General features: G+C 36.0%; 1 protein-coding gene across 3 annotated transcripts in view; it reads right to left on the bottom strand.

Annotated features, from left to right (window-relative positions):
• Positions 1-18366, bottom strand: part of LOC150096255 (DDB1- and CUL4-associated factor 6-like) — a 443059-nt gene that overhangs the window by 44264 nt on the left and 380429 nt on the right. For all 3 annotated transcript variants that reach the window (XM_090409214.1, XM_090409213.1, XM_090409212.1), the window contains exon 15: positions 5371-5527. In XM_090409214.1, coding sequence (XP_090265340.1) covers positions 5371-5527 — 157 coding nt within the window. The remainder of the gene's footprint in view (positions 1-5370; positions 5528-18366) is intronic.

Genomic DNA, 18366 nt, shown 5'->3' with positions numbered 1-18366 from the left:
AATTTCATCATCATCAAATTTCTGACATATACTCTCATGAGGGTGTACAGGATCTTATGATAGTACTACATGAAAAGTTACATCATTACTAAATTCCAAACAATAATTTTTCTCCAGATTAGCCTGTTATCTATCAAGATTACAATATTATCAGATCTTAATTTTCTGTCTTCTAAGGCACTTTATACAAACACCTACATCTTGGTCTTCCTCTGGATCTTTTCCTTGCCAAACCTGGCAAAGAACACTTATTTAGCAAATCTTTTCTCTCCCATTCTGTTCAAGTGTCCATTCAAATGAGATTAGCTCTGCTAACACATTCTTGAATGCTAACAGTGTCAAGTTCTTTCCTAATATCCTTATTTTTAATATCATACTGCCACTAATGACATCTGTTCAGTCCCCTAATCTTTCTCGGACTCTCATATCTGTGGTCTCCAGCCTTTGATCAACAGTTATATTTGTAACTCAGTTCTCATATCCATAAGTTAAACTTGATTTGAACATTGTCTTGTATACAGCTAGTTTAGTGTCTTGACTAGTCTCTTTTTATTCCAGTTTTCAAGTCTCCTTTATCATTTCTAATTCCTTTTACAGTAATTTTTCTTCCATTTATGAGCTTTTCAATAGCCTCCAGAATATTTTACCACCTTCCTCACTAATCTTACACAGTGTTTTGCTTTCTTACACATTTCTCTGTAATCTCTAAGAGCAAAAGCTGAGTTACTTGCCAGGAACTTTTGATATGCTTTCTTCTTTTCCTGACTGCCTCTAACTTCCTGAGTCCACCATAGAGTTCTGATTTATCTATCCATGCCAATTAGGTCACCACATACTTCTTTGGCTAAATCAATCAAAGTTCTCTTTAGGGTTTGCCACTGTATCTCCAAGGTATGGTTCTTGTTTCCCAACTTTTCAGCTTTTCTTGAATAATGTTTGCATATTTGAGTCTACAGTTCAGATCTGATAACTGTTCAACTTTGATTCTTTCAAAACTTTCTTATACACTCTTCTTTTCAATATGAAGTTCAATTTTATCCTGCTCAACACTAAATGGTGATCACTCCCTATTTCAAATCCTCTGTATACTCTTTTCTGAACCAGTGGGAAAACATCACTCTCTCACTTATTTCTTGCATCTTTTCAACATGTGAATTTCTGCACATTTTTATGTTGGAACATGGTGTTGGTAATAACTAATCCATGTCCTGAACTGAAATCCAACAGGTGTTTACCATTATTATTAACTTTGCACTTTTCTGCAAATTTTCCCATAACATTTCTATGTCTGGTAATCATTTCCTATTCTGCTGTTTAGATCTCCAACAAGGACCAACTTTTCCTCTTTCGTTATGTAAGTAGCTTTCTCTAATGCATCAAAAAATTCCTCTACTTCTTCCTAGTAGTACCTTTTGTGAGATCATAAGCACAAATAAGTCTCATTGTCCAGTTGCTCATTTTGATATTAGCTCACATTGCTCTACTTGATTTAAGAAGATTATCCTTATATTTAGTGTTTAATATTATAGCTATTCCTTTTCCCTGATTGTTATTGCATGAATATAACAGCATGTATTTGTTGCTTAGAAAGATCTTATCTGTTTCTGTCTTCTTTGTTTCAGTGACACTATTATGTCAATTTAATACTTATCCAATTCTTCTACTAGCTCCTTTTCTTTTCCATTAATGCTTCTTATGTTGATGGCACCAATCTTGATCTCTGCTGATGTTGAGTTGGGGTTTGTTCCAGCAGCTGACTTTTTTGCTGTTCGCCCTGGTTCCCCGATGAAATTAACAGGAGCTTGTTTAATTGAGCGATGCTCTAGCAGGCATGAAATTCCCTCATGTTGTACCATAATTTTTTTGTTATGGTTTAAGCCAATAAGAATACAATTTGGTCATTTAAATCCAAACTGTCAGCCCATCCTTGTTTGTTCAGTATCCAAGTAGATATCCAACAGGTGCACCATGAGAAGGTGAGGATTGGACATTAGGTCAGACACCCTGGTCAGTTCTTGGCATTCCCCAAAATGGCCAGTGAAGGTCTCCTCCCAGTTATCCAGCCTTGATCAATTAAGCACCCGAGAAAAAGAAAAGAAAAGAAACAGATTTTAAGAAAAGATTTTTTAAAGAAAGAATTTAAGAAAACAAATCCATGTAGTGGTGTGTACGAAACCCCCCCCTTTTTCATTAGACTTTACACAATTCAAGGTTTGAGATGCTTCTTATGTTGTGTCGGAAAATGAGCTGACTCACTATTCATAAGCCATCTTGTTTCCAACCCAATACACAGTGACAATCAGACCTAAGGATAAGGACATGCTTATGCCTCCAGAGAAAGGGCTAAGAGAGTATTGTATATATGTTCACTTAAAAGTATATCAAACCGACTGAGATTGTTAATGTTAAATAAACTTAAGAAATCTGTATTTAGAATTGATAATGTCTGTGTAAAATAAGCAAAGGGAAATTGTGTCTCAGGACCAAAATCGTTATTATTAAATGTGCATAAGAGATCTATGTATTAGAACAGTGTCAAAACAGTTCGGAGTTGGGGTGACCAATCAGCTACAGCTAAGAGTATGACGTAGTCATCGAGAGAGGACACTCGTATTTGTAATATAAGGCATGGCACGAGACTCAAACGGTCTCTCATTTTCTGTTCCTGTGTTCCCGTGCAATCCTGGATAGCTATGGAAGCTTGTCGCCAGTGCCTGGCAACAATCTCCCAGTTGCTGTTGTACCGAGTCGAGTAAAGCCACCCAAGGAATGAGGTCAGAATTCCAGTAAAGAGCCGTTGGTAAGTTATGCTAACGTGAAGTCAGCGAAGGGCAACCTTCGAAGATAGTGGATGATGCTACAGTCGCTGATGCCACAGAAACACGTGGTGAGAAAATACGGAAATCTTACATATCGGAAGTGAAAGCGTGGAGGGAAGTAATGGAACCCCATGAAAAGAACAAGATGGTAAAGTACAATTTTCATACTCATTTTAGAACTGTAATCGTAAAAGGAATAGGAGCCAAGGATTTAAGGAGCTCCACACATCAACTTACTCATAGTGCCTAAAAGACCGCTTGGACTGATCTATCTGTGTCAAATAAGCTGGTGCCACTCTAAGCTTGTGCTGAGAAAGGAACCTAACCTCTGAACTGTTTGTCAGGAAGAAGCTAGATGATATAATGTTAGATATTAGCCTGAATTTTAATTAAGTTGTAGGGGGATAGAGCTTGAGCACGAATTAGAACATTTTTCCATGTTAAATTACAAGACGGAATACGTCTGACATACTTTGTATAAAGCTTGTATATAATTGTGCTTAGAAAATGAGCAATGACTAACTCTGTATGGAATAATCGAGTCTGAACATAATAATATAACAGAGATATAGGATTGTGTCATTTAGACATAAGAATTGAAATTTTGGAGGTCTTAACCTAAAGAGGGGGGGGGGGGGGAGTTCAGACTCTCCAGCATTGAAATTATTACTTAAATTGTATCTATGCAAGTGCTTATAATAAATGTGTTTCTTTATATCAAAGTTCATGAGTCTGTTGTCTCTGAGATTGAATTACCACTTATAAAAGTTTCGGACCTGTATGAGTGAAGGGGGGAAGCAATTTATGTAAGAAAGAAAAGGGGGAAGCCATCACGTAATCCCTTTGTTGTTTAGCGTTATATATTTGAATATCAGAATTTGGTTGCTGGCTGGCGCAGTCGTTCTAAACAAAATATAAATTTGTTGGCAATGAAATAACTGATATGCATGAGAGATAAATAATACATACAGAATAATATAACATAAGAATAAAAGTAAAAGTGACGAGGAAAAGACGTAACACTTAATTACAGCAGTGAAAGTGGAATGCCGTGCATTTACTGGGTTTGTGACTTCAGAAAACATTCCACCAAAACTGACATACAATAGCAAATGAAAGCTGTTTATGAGAACAAGTATGCAGACATCAATCTTATTCAATGTTGGAATGTATATGTCCAAAATGGAATGTAAACACACACACACACCAGGCTGAGCCTTAAAAATAAGCATAACAAAGCAAATTTCCATTAATATAATATTCCAGTCTGAAATGCCTTCAATTCAAAATATATAACTTAGTAACAACACATGTCCATAGAATTGGTCAGTTGAAGTCAGCCTGCACAGATTCTGTATTAGGTATGTCCCTTATCACCGAACCTCTCCAGATGCTTCCTTTCAGATTATCCCTGATTCAATTAACATATAAACAGCAGTATTTTAAGCATAGACCACTGTAGTATCCATTGGTCAGGTATATTCTTCTCCACACACCATTTTCTGATACTTCTCAGTCAACCGCTCTTTTTATCCATACCATATGCCTATTTTGCACATCTATCCCCTTAAGTCTGTATAATAACCTCCCAAGTGGAATCCAGTGAAATGATTTAGAAAAATCCATAAGTATCATACTGTCACTCTAAAAATCTGAGCAGACTGCCGAAGCAAAATCTACCTTTAACACAGGCATGATGTCCTATATAAAGGATCAGTGCTATCCATCTGTAATATCTAGATGTCATTTCTGACCATCTCTCTAATACCTTAATGACTTCATCAGTTCTTCTAGTCTACTCCTGTATAATGGGATTATCTTGTTCTCCTTCCATTCAGTATGAAGCTTGCTCATGTTGGGAATCAAAAAACCAGGTTAGGGACACTGTTTATTCTACTACACATTTCTTTAGTACCTATGCTGATATCCCATCCAATCCCACTGCTATGTTTACATGAAGCTCTTTCAATACATCTACCTCTATCTATTCATCCAGTTCCATCTCAGCTTTGAGAGAACTAATAGGTCTTTGTAGAATGTATATGTTACCAAAGTGATTACTGTAAATATATCATTTACTACCATCTGATTATTTGATCTAAGATAATCAGATAGTTATGATCAGAAGATCATTTCTGATCTAAGATTATTCTTTCCTGGCCATTCTGCATAGTAAAAGAAGTCTCTCAGATTTGTCTAAGAAATTAAGTCAATTGCTTAGACAATATAGTCTGATTTTGACTTCCTGATTATCACATTTTCTCTGATATTATTCCCATAATATTTTATTTTTTATGTAGCCTTGTATGCCTTGAAATTTTATTCATCTATTTAATTTCTCTGCAATTTATTTTCATAACTTTGGGTATGCATTATTATTTATTTAAGCAAAACATATTTTCATTATGTGAATACATTAGCAATTACATAATGTTATTTATGTCTAGCCAAAATTATTAGGATTTATGCAAATCTCTAAAAACGTATCCATAAAACAATCAGCTTGCATACAAATAATGTGAATTATTATGTTATAAAATTATCATCTTACTTGGATCATAAGGATGTGGCTGTAAGCAATTGACAACATGATGATCTGCCTCCATTAACATGACTAATTCTGCAGTATAACGATCCCAAATAAAAATATGACCACAATCAGAGCCACTCATAATAAAACTATTTCCCCAAAATGTTGCTTCTTTTATCTGTAATAATAACAACAACAAAGCAAATATACTCAGATTGTAGTTGGATTTTTATTTTGGATAATATGACTTTGTAAAACGAATAAATATAAAGTCAAATCAGATGGCAAGTTTGATTATTTAAATATTAAGGAAACTAAGGATTTCTTTTCAAAGTAATTTAAATCATCATCATCATGTTATTACATTAGATGAAAATTTATTTAAATAACTTTCACAGCTTACACATGTCACAAAAAGTATACAGAATTTATTCAAAAACTCAATATATTTCATCAATGTTACTTGGACATAGTCAGAGAGATAGACTGTCTACATTCAAAAAATGAATCAAAATAATGAGTTAAAAATCATGTGTATATTAGCTCATGTCTTGGTCGCAGCTGAAGTATATGATATTACACTAAGGAACAATTGTAGTAAATTGTAGTAAAAATTATTTAAAATAATTTTTAAATAAAAATTATTTAAAATAATTATGAATAAAATTATTCATAATTATTCATTTGGGACTGGAAGGTATTTCACCACGAGTTTTGAGAGAATGTGCTAGGGAACTGACAGTGCCTTTAACCTAGCTTTTCAATGAAAGTCTGGCTGCGGGAAAGGTGCCCAGAGAATGGAAGGAAGGTAAGATAGTGCCATTGCATAAGGGTGGTAACAGACTGGAAGTGTCTAATTATAGGCCAGTTTGCATGTCATCAGTAGTTGTTAAGATCTTGGAGAAAGTAGTGAGAGACACTATACAGCATTGGGTAGATGAGGGTAATGTTATCTATGAGAGTCAACATGGATTTGTGAAGGGGCACTCTTGTTTCAGCAATATACTAGCCTTTTATAATAAAGTTAAAAGAACATTAGACGAGGGAATGGCATATACTGCAATTTTCTTAGACTTAGTGAAGGCATTTGACAGGGTGCCACATGATAAGCTATTTAAGTTGCAGAACATGGGTCTGGATGTCAGATTGATCAACTGGATTCAGGATGCTGTCTGATAGGTACCAGAGAGTTGTGTATGGTGGAGCAGTTTCAAGGAGGCAGAGGGTTACAAGTGGGGTCCCACAGGGCTCAGTACTAGGACCTATATTGTTTAACCTTTATATCAATGACATTGCCAGTGGATTGCAAGGGGATATTCAGTTGTTTGCGGATGATGCCAAGCTGGGAAGGATTATTAGTAATAGTGCAGATGTGGTAGCCCTGCAAGAGGATTTGAATAAGCTAGATAGATGGACAAATGAATGGGGGTCAGTTTAATGCAGCAAAATGTAAGATCTTGAGGTTTGGGAAACATCGATGGGATGCTGCATACTCTATGGGAGGAGTTATACTGGAGGAAGTAGGGGAGACAAGAGATCTGGGATTGATGATTGATAGAAACCTGAAATTTAGGGGACATATTGCAAAGGTGGTGAAGGTAACACAGAGGATTGCTGCAATTATGAGAAGGACACTGACCTGCAGTGATAAAAGGGTTGTCATTCCGTTGTATAAGTCTCTGATCAGACCACACTTAGACTATTGTTCTCAGATCTGGTCCCCAGGATTTGAAGGGGATAAATTAACTGTGGAAAGGGTACAGAGACGGATGACAAAGATGGTTTCAGGACTGTACAATTTTGGTTATGAGGATCGGCTGAGGGAATGTGGACTGCAGAGTTTGGTGGATAGAAGAAGGAGAGGTGATATGATTGAGACTTTTAAACTGGTTCAGGTGGTTAAGGTGGTTACAGGGTTGACACTGGGGAGTTCTTTCGATTGGTTGAACAGCAGGAAGGAGTGATGACAAGAGGCCATCCCTGGAAGTTACGAAAGGAAACTGTGAGCAAGAGGGTGAGGAGTGGTTTCTTTGCATGGAGGGTGGTTGAACTATGGAATGCATTGCTGATGGAGTGGTGAGAGCGAGAACGGTGAAGGAGTTTAAGGAGTGGTATGATAGACTTTGTGTTTCTTAGGGGGGGGGGGACCTCCCCTCGATGAGTCTTGACAGACTTTATGTTTTTAGGAAGGATCTCCCACGATGAGTCTTTTGACTCCATGGAGGCCTGAATAATAATAATAATAATAATAATAATAATAATAATAAAATGAACAATTAATAATAATCACTTCCCAAAATTTGAATACTGGTATACAGTCTGAACGGTTCAGGTTAGAATCAATTAGATTTAGTTTGAAAAACATTGATGTTCTTCCCACGTCATTGCAGATCTACCAGACCATCTATTTAACATTTTTGTTAACTGTCACATACTAACAGATATCCGAACATTAATTCGCACCACCATTCTGTGCAAATGTATGGATGTAATAAAAAAAACATTAGAACACAAAGATAGAAATATTTGCTCAATTGACAATGTACTCCAAAAGAGAATTAGAATACATTTCTAATAATTTTTCCAATAATGGCTTCAATTCTAAAAAATTGAACAGAATGTTAAACCTTATACCTAATAGCATACAAACTAATAGGAAGCTATTAAATTACTCCAAAAAGTAGTACTATATATTAAAGGTGCATAAAAAACTCTCAAATCAATACCAATTACAAACTACCTATCTATATATCAATATTAAAACTAGTTTCCTGTATCTGATCTCAAAACATGAAGTTCACCTATTATCAGTATCTGGAATATAATAGGATCTTGCTAGTGTAAACTTCTTATTACAGACAGTCTGGTATATCTGCAATGAAATAGAGAGAACAACAAAAATATTGGGGGAAAAAAAACTGTTACCCTAAAATGACTCTCAAAAGTGACAGGTTATTTTTGGAAAATCTCCCCATGCTTTACACAAGCTTTTTACACATGCTTCACTAACCTAAACAAATATGGATGTAAAAATCGCCCAAACATCTGGGAGCCTGTAATTTTATGTTGAAATCAACAAAACAACCTTTGACATTCCTCAACAGGTGTAATTAAAATATTCCATGTTTATTCAAATTATTTTGTTGTATTTATACTTGAAAATGGTAGCTGAAATACTGGATTAAAATATTCAATTTTTACTTTTGCATTATTCATGAACCATTAAAGTTCTTTATTAAACTGCTAGAAAACAATGAAAAATTAATCCAAGTACATGTGCTTCACTGTGATAACTACAACAAGACAACATGAGGTTCATAGACATATATCCAAGAAAGTTTAGTGCCTGCTGTTTTAAATAAGCTGTCTTAAATTTTACTTGAATACCTTGATTTACATGCGATTCTTCATGCTTATTGATTACAGTTGAAAAAAAGCAACAGTAACACTATCCTAAATCATAAATTACAATACATGTGGTTTTTGGATAGCAGCAGGTGACATTGTTTTGGTTTAGTCATATGTCAATGTTCGTCACTGTACTACGTGAATTTCGGTGAAACAGAACATGACTATACAGCAGTCTGGAACATAAGGTTATAGTGTTAAAATGATTAGTAAAGAGAATGTATGTGAACGAGTGTGCAAACATCCACAAGCACACTTCACATGAAGCTATGGAGCAGGCAATGCATTCTGTCAACTGAAGAATGGCATATGCAATTTTATTGCTCTCTACTGGAAATTGGCAGTATGCAGATGAGTTTGTAAAAATCCTCGCATAAATGTTATGTTTATACTTGTTATGTTTGTTTTTTTACAATATTATATGTATACCAAGTGAAAGTTTCATTGATGAGGAATGTGTTTTGTTATATGATAAGATAATCTAAAAATATATGCATATGTTCGCATTTTTTAATACAATTGTATGCTTAGTATCACCGGAGCAGCCACGTGGTTAAGCAGTGGTGATAATAAAGGATACTTAAAACTAGTTGTAAGTAGTAAAATTGCTTACTGTAGTGTTGTAATCCTTAGAGAATAACACAGAAATGATGTACAATCATACCCAGACTTACGCGAATCCGGAGTTACGCGGTTTCTTATATGTATTCCCGTCCGCTTCACGCCTCACCACTAGTATTTTTTTCAGCGTCGGCTGCATTCATCAGTAATCCAAGAGCTCTAAAAAATAAATCTAAAGCTGGCTTTCCAGTGATTTAAAGTCAAATTCTAAAGCTTGGGTGACAGCTTCTATTTTTGAAGACTGGTTTGGTCACCACTTCATACCTGAAGTTGAACGTTATTGCCAGTTTAAAAATATTCCATTTAAAGTTATGCTCAGTATTGATAATGCACCTGGTAACCCTCCTGCAACTTTAATTGATTTTGATCCACGTGTAAAAGTTATTTTCTTGCCTCCAAATACAACCACCTTACTTCAACCGATGGACCAAGGAGATATCAAAATATTCAAAGCGTACTACACACGGTGTTCGTTTGCAAGTCTGAATGAACCTATGAGGCAAAACGAGCAACTGTCTGTTAAAGAGTTTTGGAAATAGTTTAATGTTTTAGATGCTGTAAGGATTATCAGAGATTCTTGGGGTGAAATTTCCCAAAAAACCTTGAATGGTGTCTGGAAAAAACTTTGTCCATCCTTTTTTTAAATGCGAAACGGAAATGTTGCTAGAAACTGATCAAGTTGCTGAGGCAATAGAAGAAGTTGTCAACCTTGCAAGGCAATTAGATTTAGAAGTCGACAGTGAAGATGTCAGTGAGATGTTAGACTCACATGGAGCTTACAATCGACAAGCTCATAGAGATGTGTGACCAAAGCGCTACTGAAGAGACCGAAACCTCAGATCCAGTTCTACCAGAAAAGCACATGACAATTGCAAAATTAACAGAAGGTCTTAGCTTAATTAAGAAAGGTTTACAGATTTTGGAGGACATAGATTCTAACGAGGAACGAATTGTAGCCAAAGGCAAGGAATAAAAAAATCATTGGCTTGCTATGAAGAAATTTTGTGTCACAAGAAAAAAGACATTATGCCGTCAGACGAATCTATAAGATTTCATGAAACCATCGACATCAAAATAACTTTTCTTTTTTTTATGTACGAAAAACTACAATTATGATTATATTTCTTAAAAAATATAGGTGTTTTGTAAACCTTTGGTCCCAATTAACTAATATTTTGTATGTTTCTATATATAAATTGTGTATATATATATATACAGGGTGTTCGGGATAAATTTGACATATTTATAATTAATTATATTTTTCCGTAAGTTACATGTATTAACACACACTTCTCTTCATTTAAAAGTTTGGACCCTTCTTCATTCATATACAAGATGTCAGAAAGGATGGATAGCTGGAACCCACCTGAATCATGGAAGAGAATAACTTGTATCATGATGATTCGTGCCCGCCATCAAAATAAGGATATTACGACTGCTGCCCAATGCTCCCTGAATACAGTAAAAACAATCAGGCATGAACTAGAGACTTGCAATGGTGACTACGAGGATGTAGCAAGAAGAAAGATCCCTAGCAGACGATCTGATTGCGTTCGTACAGCAGAATTCCTCGCAAATCTGCAGGAACAGGTGTTGAAGAACCCTGGCATTGGAATTCGGGCTTTGTTCGTGGAGTTGCTAACTGTAGTCAAGCCCTGGATAACAAGGGTAGCCAATGGTAGGCCGTATGTATGGCAGCAGGATTCGGCCCCTTGCCACACCTCTGGGAAAAGTCAAAAATGGTTGTCTGAAAATTTCTACGACTTCACCAGTCCAAATGTTTGGCCTCCAAACTCCCCAGACCTTAACCCCATGGATTATTTTGTATGGGGCGCAGTTGAAAAAGACACCAATCGCACTTCCAGTAATACAAAAGCCCAGTTAATGGATAAAATTAAAACAGTTTTTGAGGCCCTTCCCAGGGAGACTGTAGCATCAGCTTGTTCGAGGTTCCGAAGCAGAATTGAAGCTGTGATCGATGCTAATGGTGGTTATTTTGAGTAAATCTTGTTGATAGTATTGTAATTAACTCTGCCTGTAATGTTTTTTTGTCAATTCATTAAATTTAATAGATACAAAGAAGATTTTCTTTTTCCTTACGAAACTGTCAAATTTATCCCGAACACCCTGTATATATATGTTAAAAATACCAAGCAATTTCTAAACCTGGTTTTACTCCATTTCCCAAGTAAGCAAACAGACAAATAAGTCAAGTTTGCGCCTGCAAGTGATGCAAGTCTAGCTGATCCTACAGGTAGTGCAGGACCAGGGCAACTCGTGGTAAAGGTGGCATGAGCTCTGATCACTAATCTTAATATTTACCCTTAATGCCAAAACACATCTCCAAGAAGGAGATGCATGATGTTTTGTATTAAAGGCAAGAGGCCACTACCCAGACCGGTTTCGACCTTTATTGAGGTCTCATCAGTGGGAGCTAGGCTAGAAATACCAAGATTTAGTAATACAGAGCTCATAAATATTTTACCAGAACAAGTTGCCATAAGGTGTTTTAACCTTATTAAATAAAAATCTCTGGAGGAGATATAAATGTAGAAAGTATTTTACCTTGGGTATAATAAATGTTAAAAATACCAAGCAATTTTTAAACCTGGTTTTACTCCATTTCCCAAGTAAGCAAACAGACAAATAAGTCAAGTTTGCGCCTGCAAGTGATGCAAGTCTAGCTGATCAGAGCTCATTCCACCTTTACCACGAGTTGCCCTGGTCCTGCACTACCTGTAGGATCAGTTAGACTTGCATCACTTGCAGGCGCAAACTTGACTTATTTGTCTGTTTGCTTACTTGGGAAATGGAGTAAAACCAGGTTTAAAAATTGCTTGGTATTTTTAACATTTATTATACCCAAGGTAAAATACTTTCTACATATATATATATATATATATATATATACATATGCAAAATTATACCCTGAGTTACGCGAATTCGACTTATGCACTTTTTGGTGGTCCCACCTACTGCGTAACTTTGGGGTATGACTGTATATGTATTTTGTATGTTTGTTTATAGGAGTTTTCAAATATTGCACTTTTGCTGTACAATATGCAACCACCATAGTAATGGCAACCATTTTGTCACTTAAGTTTTGCTTTGAATCTCAGTAATGGATACGTACATTAGTTATTTTTAGAACAGCTGTTGCTGGATAACAGGAATGCTAGCCAGCAAAGAGGCAAGCAGGGAAGGAGAAATGGAAAGGTTTAATAAACCACCAAGTTAATTTATCTAATCTCAGAAAAGTTTTTTTTTTTTTTTTTATGCATCTTTAACCACTGTCCAAGAAGCAACTGTGAAGTGAACGATTGAAGGAGAGTATAAGGTATCAAGCTTCGTAGATTACTGAGAATATTTTGTGCTTAATGAAAAGTAAGTGATATATGTTCCTAGGAGCAACAACAATACAGAAAAGTTTATTTTATTGGAAGTGTATTTGGAACTGCTCAATTAAATGTATTCCTACTATCTGAGTAATTATGCTTCATGCCTATTTCAGAAAAATTAAAGAAAGATGTGTTCAAGGAAACTTGCTTACTGAGAGAAACCATATGCAAGTATATTAGTTAAGCTAGGCCTTTTAACTTTGTATTTTAATGAACTTGAGAAAGAAGGCAGAGTGAATGAATGAACAAAAAACAATTAAAATAAGTGTGGCCAAGTGCAGGGCTGCTGCAAGCAGGCATACAAGCTGGGCAGCACATAAAGGTGCCATTAAAAGGGGGGGGTGCACAAAATAAAGTTTTAAAAATCAGTTCTCCATTCTGAACACTATTTACATGTATTTGCTTATGTCAGATTTCACTTCATCTGAAATAAGTGCTGTATATCAATTTAGAGAAACTGTACGTATTGTACAATCTGAAACTATCAGTGCCGCTTACATCTTCTAGGGAGCATATTGTTGCAGTTCTGGGAAGTTCAGTCTAACTAGTACGAGCTGAGCCGAGTCTTCTCCTATGCAGATACAAATCAACACCCTTTCATCGTTCTATTGGTTCTCTAAGTTAAAGCTTTGTAGTCATCTGAACAAGATATTCGATTATTGAAACACTGGTATGTTTGCAATAATGTCTGGAACAGCTGCGTGAAGGATTTCATTACCGTACATGCGTTGATCATGACTGAAGCTCCCTGCTGTTGTGGTATTTGTGAAAGTATACTCCAATTTTCAAGAACAGTAAGTAAAAAAAATATACAAGATTTTTTCATTTTGATAAATCTATTTTAACATTTACATTTGTTTAAAAACTTTTTGTACATTTTTATCAAGGAAGCACCAAAATCTTTTGCAAAAAAGGTGCCTTACATGTTAGCAGCAGTAATGGCCAAGTGAAAATATAGAACTTTCAGCTGAATGTTGTGTTCAATCTGTTTTGTTAAAGTATTTGATATTATTTTTCAGAATTGTATTTAAGTGTGAATCAGAAAGTGAAAGATATTTTATTGGGCTCATATTGAGTAATTCCTAGAATGGCCATTTAATGATTCTTTGTATGTAATTAAGAAGTTAGAAATTAATTTACTACTTTTAATTCTGTAAGGAACATCAGATCTCCTTAAAGAGATAAACAGAATTATTTAATATCCAGAGATTGTATCTATTCTATATATTTATGTTTACAGTATATATTATTTTCATAATTGAGCTTCATTCTAAAGAATAGAATGGAATAGAGTTTATTCTAAAGAATAAACAAAATGTTGACCCTTGAAAACAATGTATCATCATAGATATGAATCCGAAACATTCTAACCAACTAAAATAAAATTATAATAGTGTTATCTTACTCCACAACTGACTATAAATATAGAGGATGGATATAAGTGGGGAATAACATACTCGGAGCAAACAAGCTTTCATCTCAAAATATAACAAGTTGTCTGGGTATGGACTTGATCAGAAGATCACCATTACAGGACACTACGGTAGAACTAAATGCCAATTTTTCTCAAAAATAGTCTGTTATTTGTCAGGACTCTAATATTGTCATATCATGCATTTCATTCTTTTAATTTTCAAAGTGCATCAATCTATCTAGATCTTTTTCTTACCATTCTTGCTTCAAACGCTGTTTTGCTAACCTTTCATTTTCCATTCTGTTTAAGTGACCATATCACCTCAGATTAGTTTTGCCACACATTCCTGAAAGCTAACAAGGTTAATATTAGGTTCTTTCTTGATATATTTTTAAAGTATGGCATCTGCTCACTTCATCATGTTGGAGGCTTAATGGAATATATAAGCACTCAGAAAGGATTAAAACTGATAATGTTTCCAATATTTCGTCTCAGTCACTGAGATATCTTCAGGAATTACAAAAAACTATTGTAACACACATTCAAATACAACACAATATTAAGTGAAACACTTGGGTGACTCTTAAAGTCCTAACTAGGTGGTGCAGCATCTATGGGTGTTTGTAGGTGGCCTAGGATGGTAAGGTGAGATGGGATCTCTGACAATTAATGTTTCCCAAATTTTGGGAAGTTTTATGCAATGGTATTTATTGAAATTCAGTTGATTTCTGAGTGCCACTGCAGATTCTAAACAAAACATGGTCTGCAAGGCCAGACTGACCATAGTCGTGACTGCAGATGTATGATTTTGTTCTTCTAAGCACAAAATGCTTAGAAAAACATAATCAGATATAGTAAGGACAGACAGGCTGGTCTGCCTGTCTGTCCAAAGTAAGCGAGCTTGCAGGAGCAGGGTATTTTATAACTTCAGGCACTGAGAGAGAGGAGGGAGCTAATCTTTGGTAGAACGGATAAGGGTAGAATGTTTACAGTGGGGCTTGAACGTTGTGTGGAAGGTGTACTTTTTTAAGGACCTGGCTATATTTTCTGATGTGCCACGGATGTAGAGTATGGTAATGGCATTTCTGAAATCCTTTTGAAGAAATGGCTGGGGAATGGGGGAGGAACTGATTATTTTTTAAAATTCTGTAATCATTGTAGCCATTGGAAAGGAAGGTATTGTGTATGTGGTTGAGTTCGGTGGCAAGGGCGGTTCCACTGGAACAAAGTTGTGGGCTCTCTTGGTTAGGTTTTTCATAATGCCATATTGTTGAGAGGGGGTGGTGGTGAGAGAGTTTGTGAATGTATCTGCCTGTGTGAGTAGGTTTTCTATATACAGTGAAGGATAGGTTGCCATTAGGAAGGCGTGTTACTAAGGCGTCTAGAAAGGGTAAACTATTGTTATTTTCCTTTTCCACTGTAAACTGGATTCTTGGATGTAGGCTGTTGAGGTGACTGAGGAAGGAGTCTAATGTATCTAGGCCATGAGGCCAAATAGAGATCATCTACATATACAGCATCATCATCTGCATATCTTAGTCAGATATAAGGTTTGAGAGGAACTGAGTCTATGGCTCGTTTTTCAAAATTTTCGATGTAAAAATTGGCAAGGGGGGGACCCATGGCAGTTCCCTCTATCTGTTTGTAAATTTTGTTCTTCCAAGAAAAATAACCTGAATTGATGGCAAAAGAAAAGAGATCTAAGATATCAGAAGGGAAACCTTTTTTAAGAGTGTTAAGGTGTCATTTAAGGGAATACTGGTAAACTACCTCACTGTTTGACATTACCATATCAAAGCTTACCAATATATCTTTATTATTTCAAGTTAGATTTTCAATCAGGGTTTTAAAATGGGTTGAGTTTTTTTATATAGAATGTGGTAAGTCTAGTGAGGGGATTCAGAGAGTTGGCCAGCTGCTTTCACAGTTTGTAGCAAGGTGCATCAGTGTCAGTGGCATCTACTATGGGTCTTAGGGGGGGAATTAGGTTTCTGGATTTTTTGTAAACCATATATTCGAGGGGGGGGGACAAGAACTGAAAGGTCTGAGTTTTTTTTTTTTTTTTTAATGTCCAGCAGCCAGGAGGATACTTTTTTTTAAGTAAATTTTTTAATTTTTTAACTTGCGTTTTTTTGTGGGATCATGTTCTACTGAGATGTAGATAGCACGGTCTCAGAAGATAATCTCCATTTTATGATTATATTCCATGGCATTAAGGACAACTGTGGCATTACCCTTATCTGCTCTGGTGATGGCAATACTTTTTCTTTCTGTAATTTTCTGAGCAGTGAGTTGGCTGGACGATAAATTACTTTTTGGAGGTGACAACTGGGTGAGGATATTGGAGACATCAAGTCTGATGTAACTGGCTAAGTCCACGCTTGATGTTGTATATTATAACTAGCACTGGCACTTCTTCGGTGTGATGGCAAAATTGTGGCTGAGGTTTAGGGCACTGACAGCATCCTCGTTGAGCTTTTTTGAAGACAGATTGACCACAATCGCTTCAGACTACTGTGTGAAGTGGTTGTGGTTTCAGTTTACACAAGTTATACTTTTTGGTGTGCTTATTTTTTATTTTTTGGAATTCTTTCTGTGTGAAAGCTTCTGAGATGTTCGAGAGAATGGACCAAAGTTCAGGGTTGAGTATCGTGGAGAGCTCTGATTGTAAGTAGCTGATGGCGGAATTTGTCATGGAGAGGATGGTGCATGTTGCAGCGATCTGCTCTCATAGTAGCGCAAGGTGGCACGTTTATATATACGGAGAGGTTTTTTTGATTGAAATTTGATTGTTAGTTTAATGCAGTTAGGTATCGCTCTTGTGTCCTGACATCTTTTAAAAAAGGCCAGCCGATTTAATTGCCTAAATAAGTGTAGTTTTGACTTACTGTATTGTCTTTATTTGCATGCTATTTCTTCACTATGAATAATAATATATAGAATGATGGTACAACATGACAAAATTTCATGCTGGCTGGGGCATCGCCCGGTTAAACAAGGCCCCCGTTGTTTTCGCCAGGGAACCAGGGCAAACAGCGAAAAGTCAGCTACTGGAACAAATCTGAAAATAAACCCCAACTCAACATCACCAGAGTTAAGGATCGGTACTATCAACGTAAGAAGCCTGAATGGCAAAGAAATGGAGCTAGCTGAGGAATTAGATAAGTACCAGATCGACATAATAGGGGTGACTAAAACAAAAAAGACCAAAACTGGTGAGATCTTTCTGAGCAATAAATACAAAATGTTATATTCAGGCAATGACAATCAAGGAAAAGAAGGAGTAGCCATAGTATTCAACACAAAATACGAGGCTAATCTTCTTGAATGGCAGTCAGTCTCAAGTAGAGTAATGTGGGCAAATATGAGAATGGGGAACTGGACAATGAGACTTATTTGTGCCTATGGTCCCACAGAAGGTTCTACAAAGGTAGAAGTGGAGGAATTTTTTGAGGCTTTAGAAAAAGCAACTGACACAATGAAAAATGAAAAGTTGGTCCTTGTTGGGGATCTAAATAGCAGAGTAGGAAATGATTGTGAGACATACAAAAATATTTTGGGAAAATTTGGAGAAAAGAGCAAAGCTAATAATAATGGCAAATATCTGTTGGATTTCTGCTCAGGACATGGACTGGTTATTGCTAACACCATGTTCCAACATAAAAATGTGCACAAATTCACATGGAGAGAAGAGGCTAGGAATAAGAAGAGTCTCATTGACTATGTTATTGTTGATAGTGATGTTTTCTCCCTGGTGCAGGACACCAGAGTATACAGAGGATTTGAAATTGGAAGTGATCACTATTTAGTCTTGAGCAGGATAAAATTGAATTACATATTGAAAAGAATAACATGTAAGAAAGTTTTAAAGCGAATAAAAGTTGAGCAGCTCTCAGATGTGAACTGTAGGCTAAAATACACAAAGATTATTGAAGAAAAAATGAAAGAGTTTGAGAACAGGAATCAAATTTTGGAGATTCAGTGCAAACTCTGAAGAAAACATTGATTGATTCTGCCAGAGAGGCATGTGGTGAGGTCGTGTGCAAGGATAAAAAAATCAGAACTCCCTGGTGGACACAGGAAGTTAAAGAGGCAGTGAAGGAAAAGAAGAAAGCATACCAAAAGTTCCTGTCAAATAAGTCAGCTTGTGCTCTTAGAGAATATAGAGACAAATGC

Source organism: Typopeltis vanoorti, chromosome 19 (genome assembly GCF_054136105.1).
Source record: "Typopeltis vanoorti isolate ZY-2024b chromosome 19, IOZ_Tvanoo_1.0, whole genome shotgun sequence".
NCBI classification, from domain to species: Eukaryota; Metazoa; Arthropoda; class Arachnida; order Uropygi; family Thelyphonidae; genus Typopeltis; species Typopeltis vanoorti.
The sequence above is the reverse complement of the archived record's forward strand: the minus strand, read 5'-3'. Positions and strand labels throughout refer to the sequence as shown.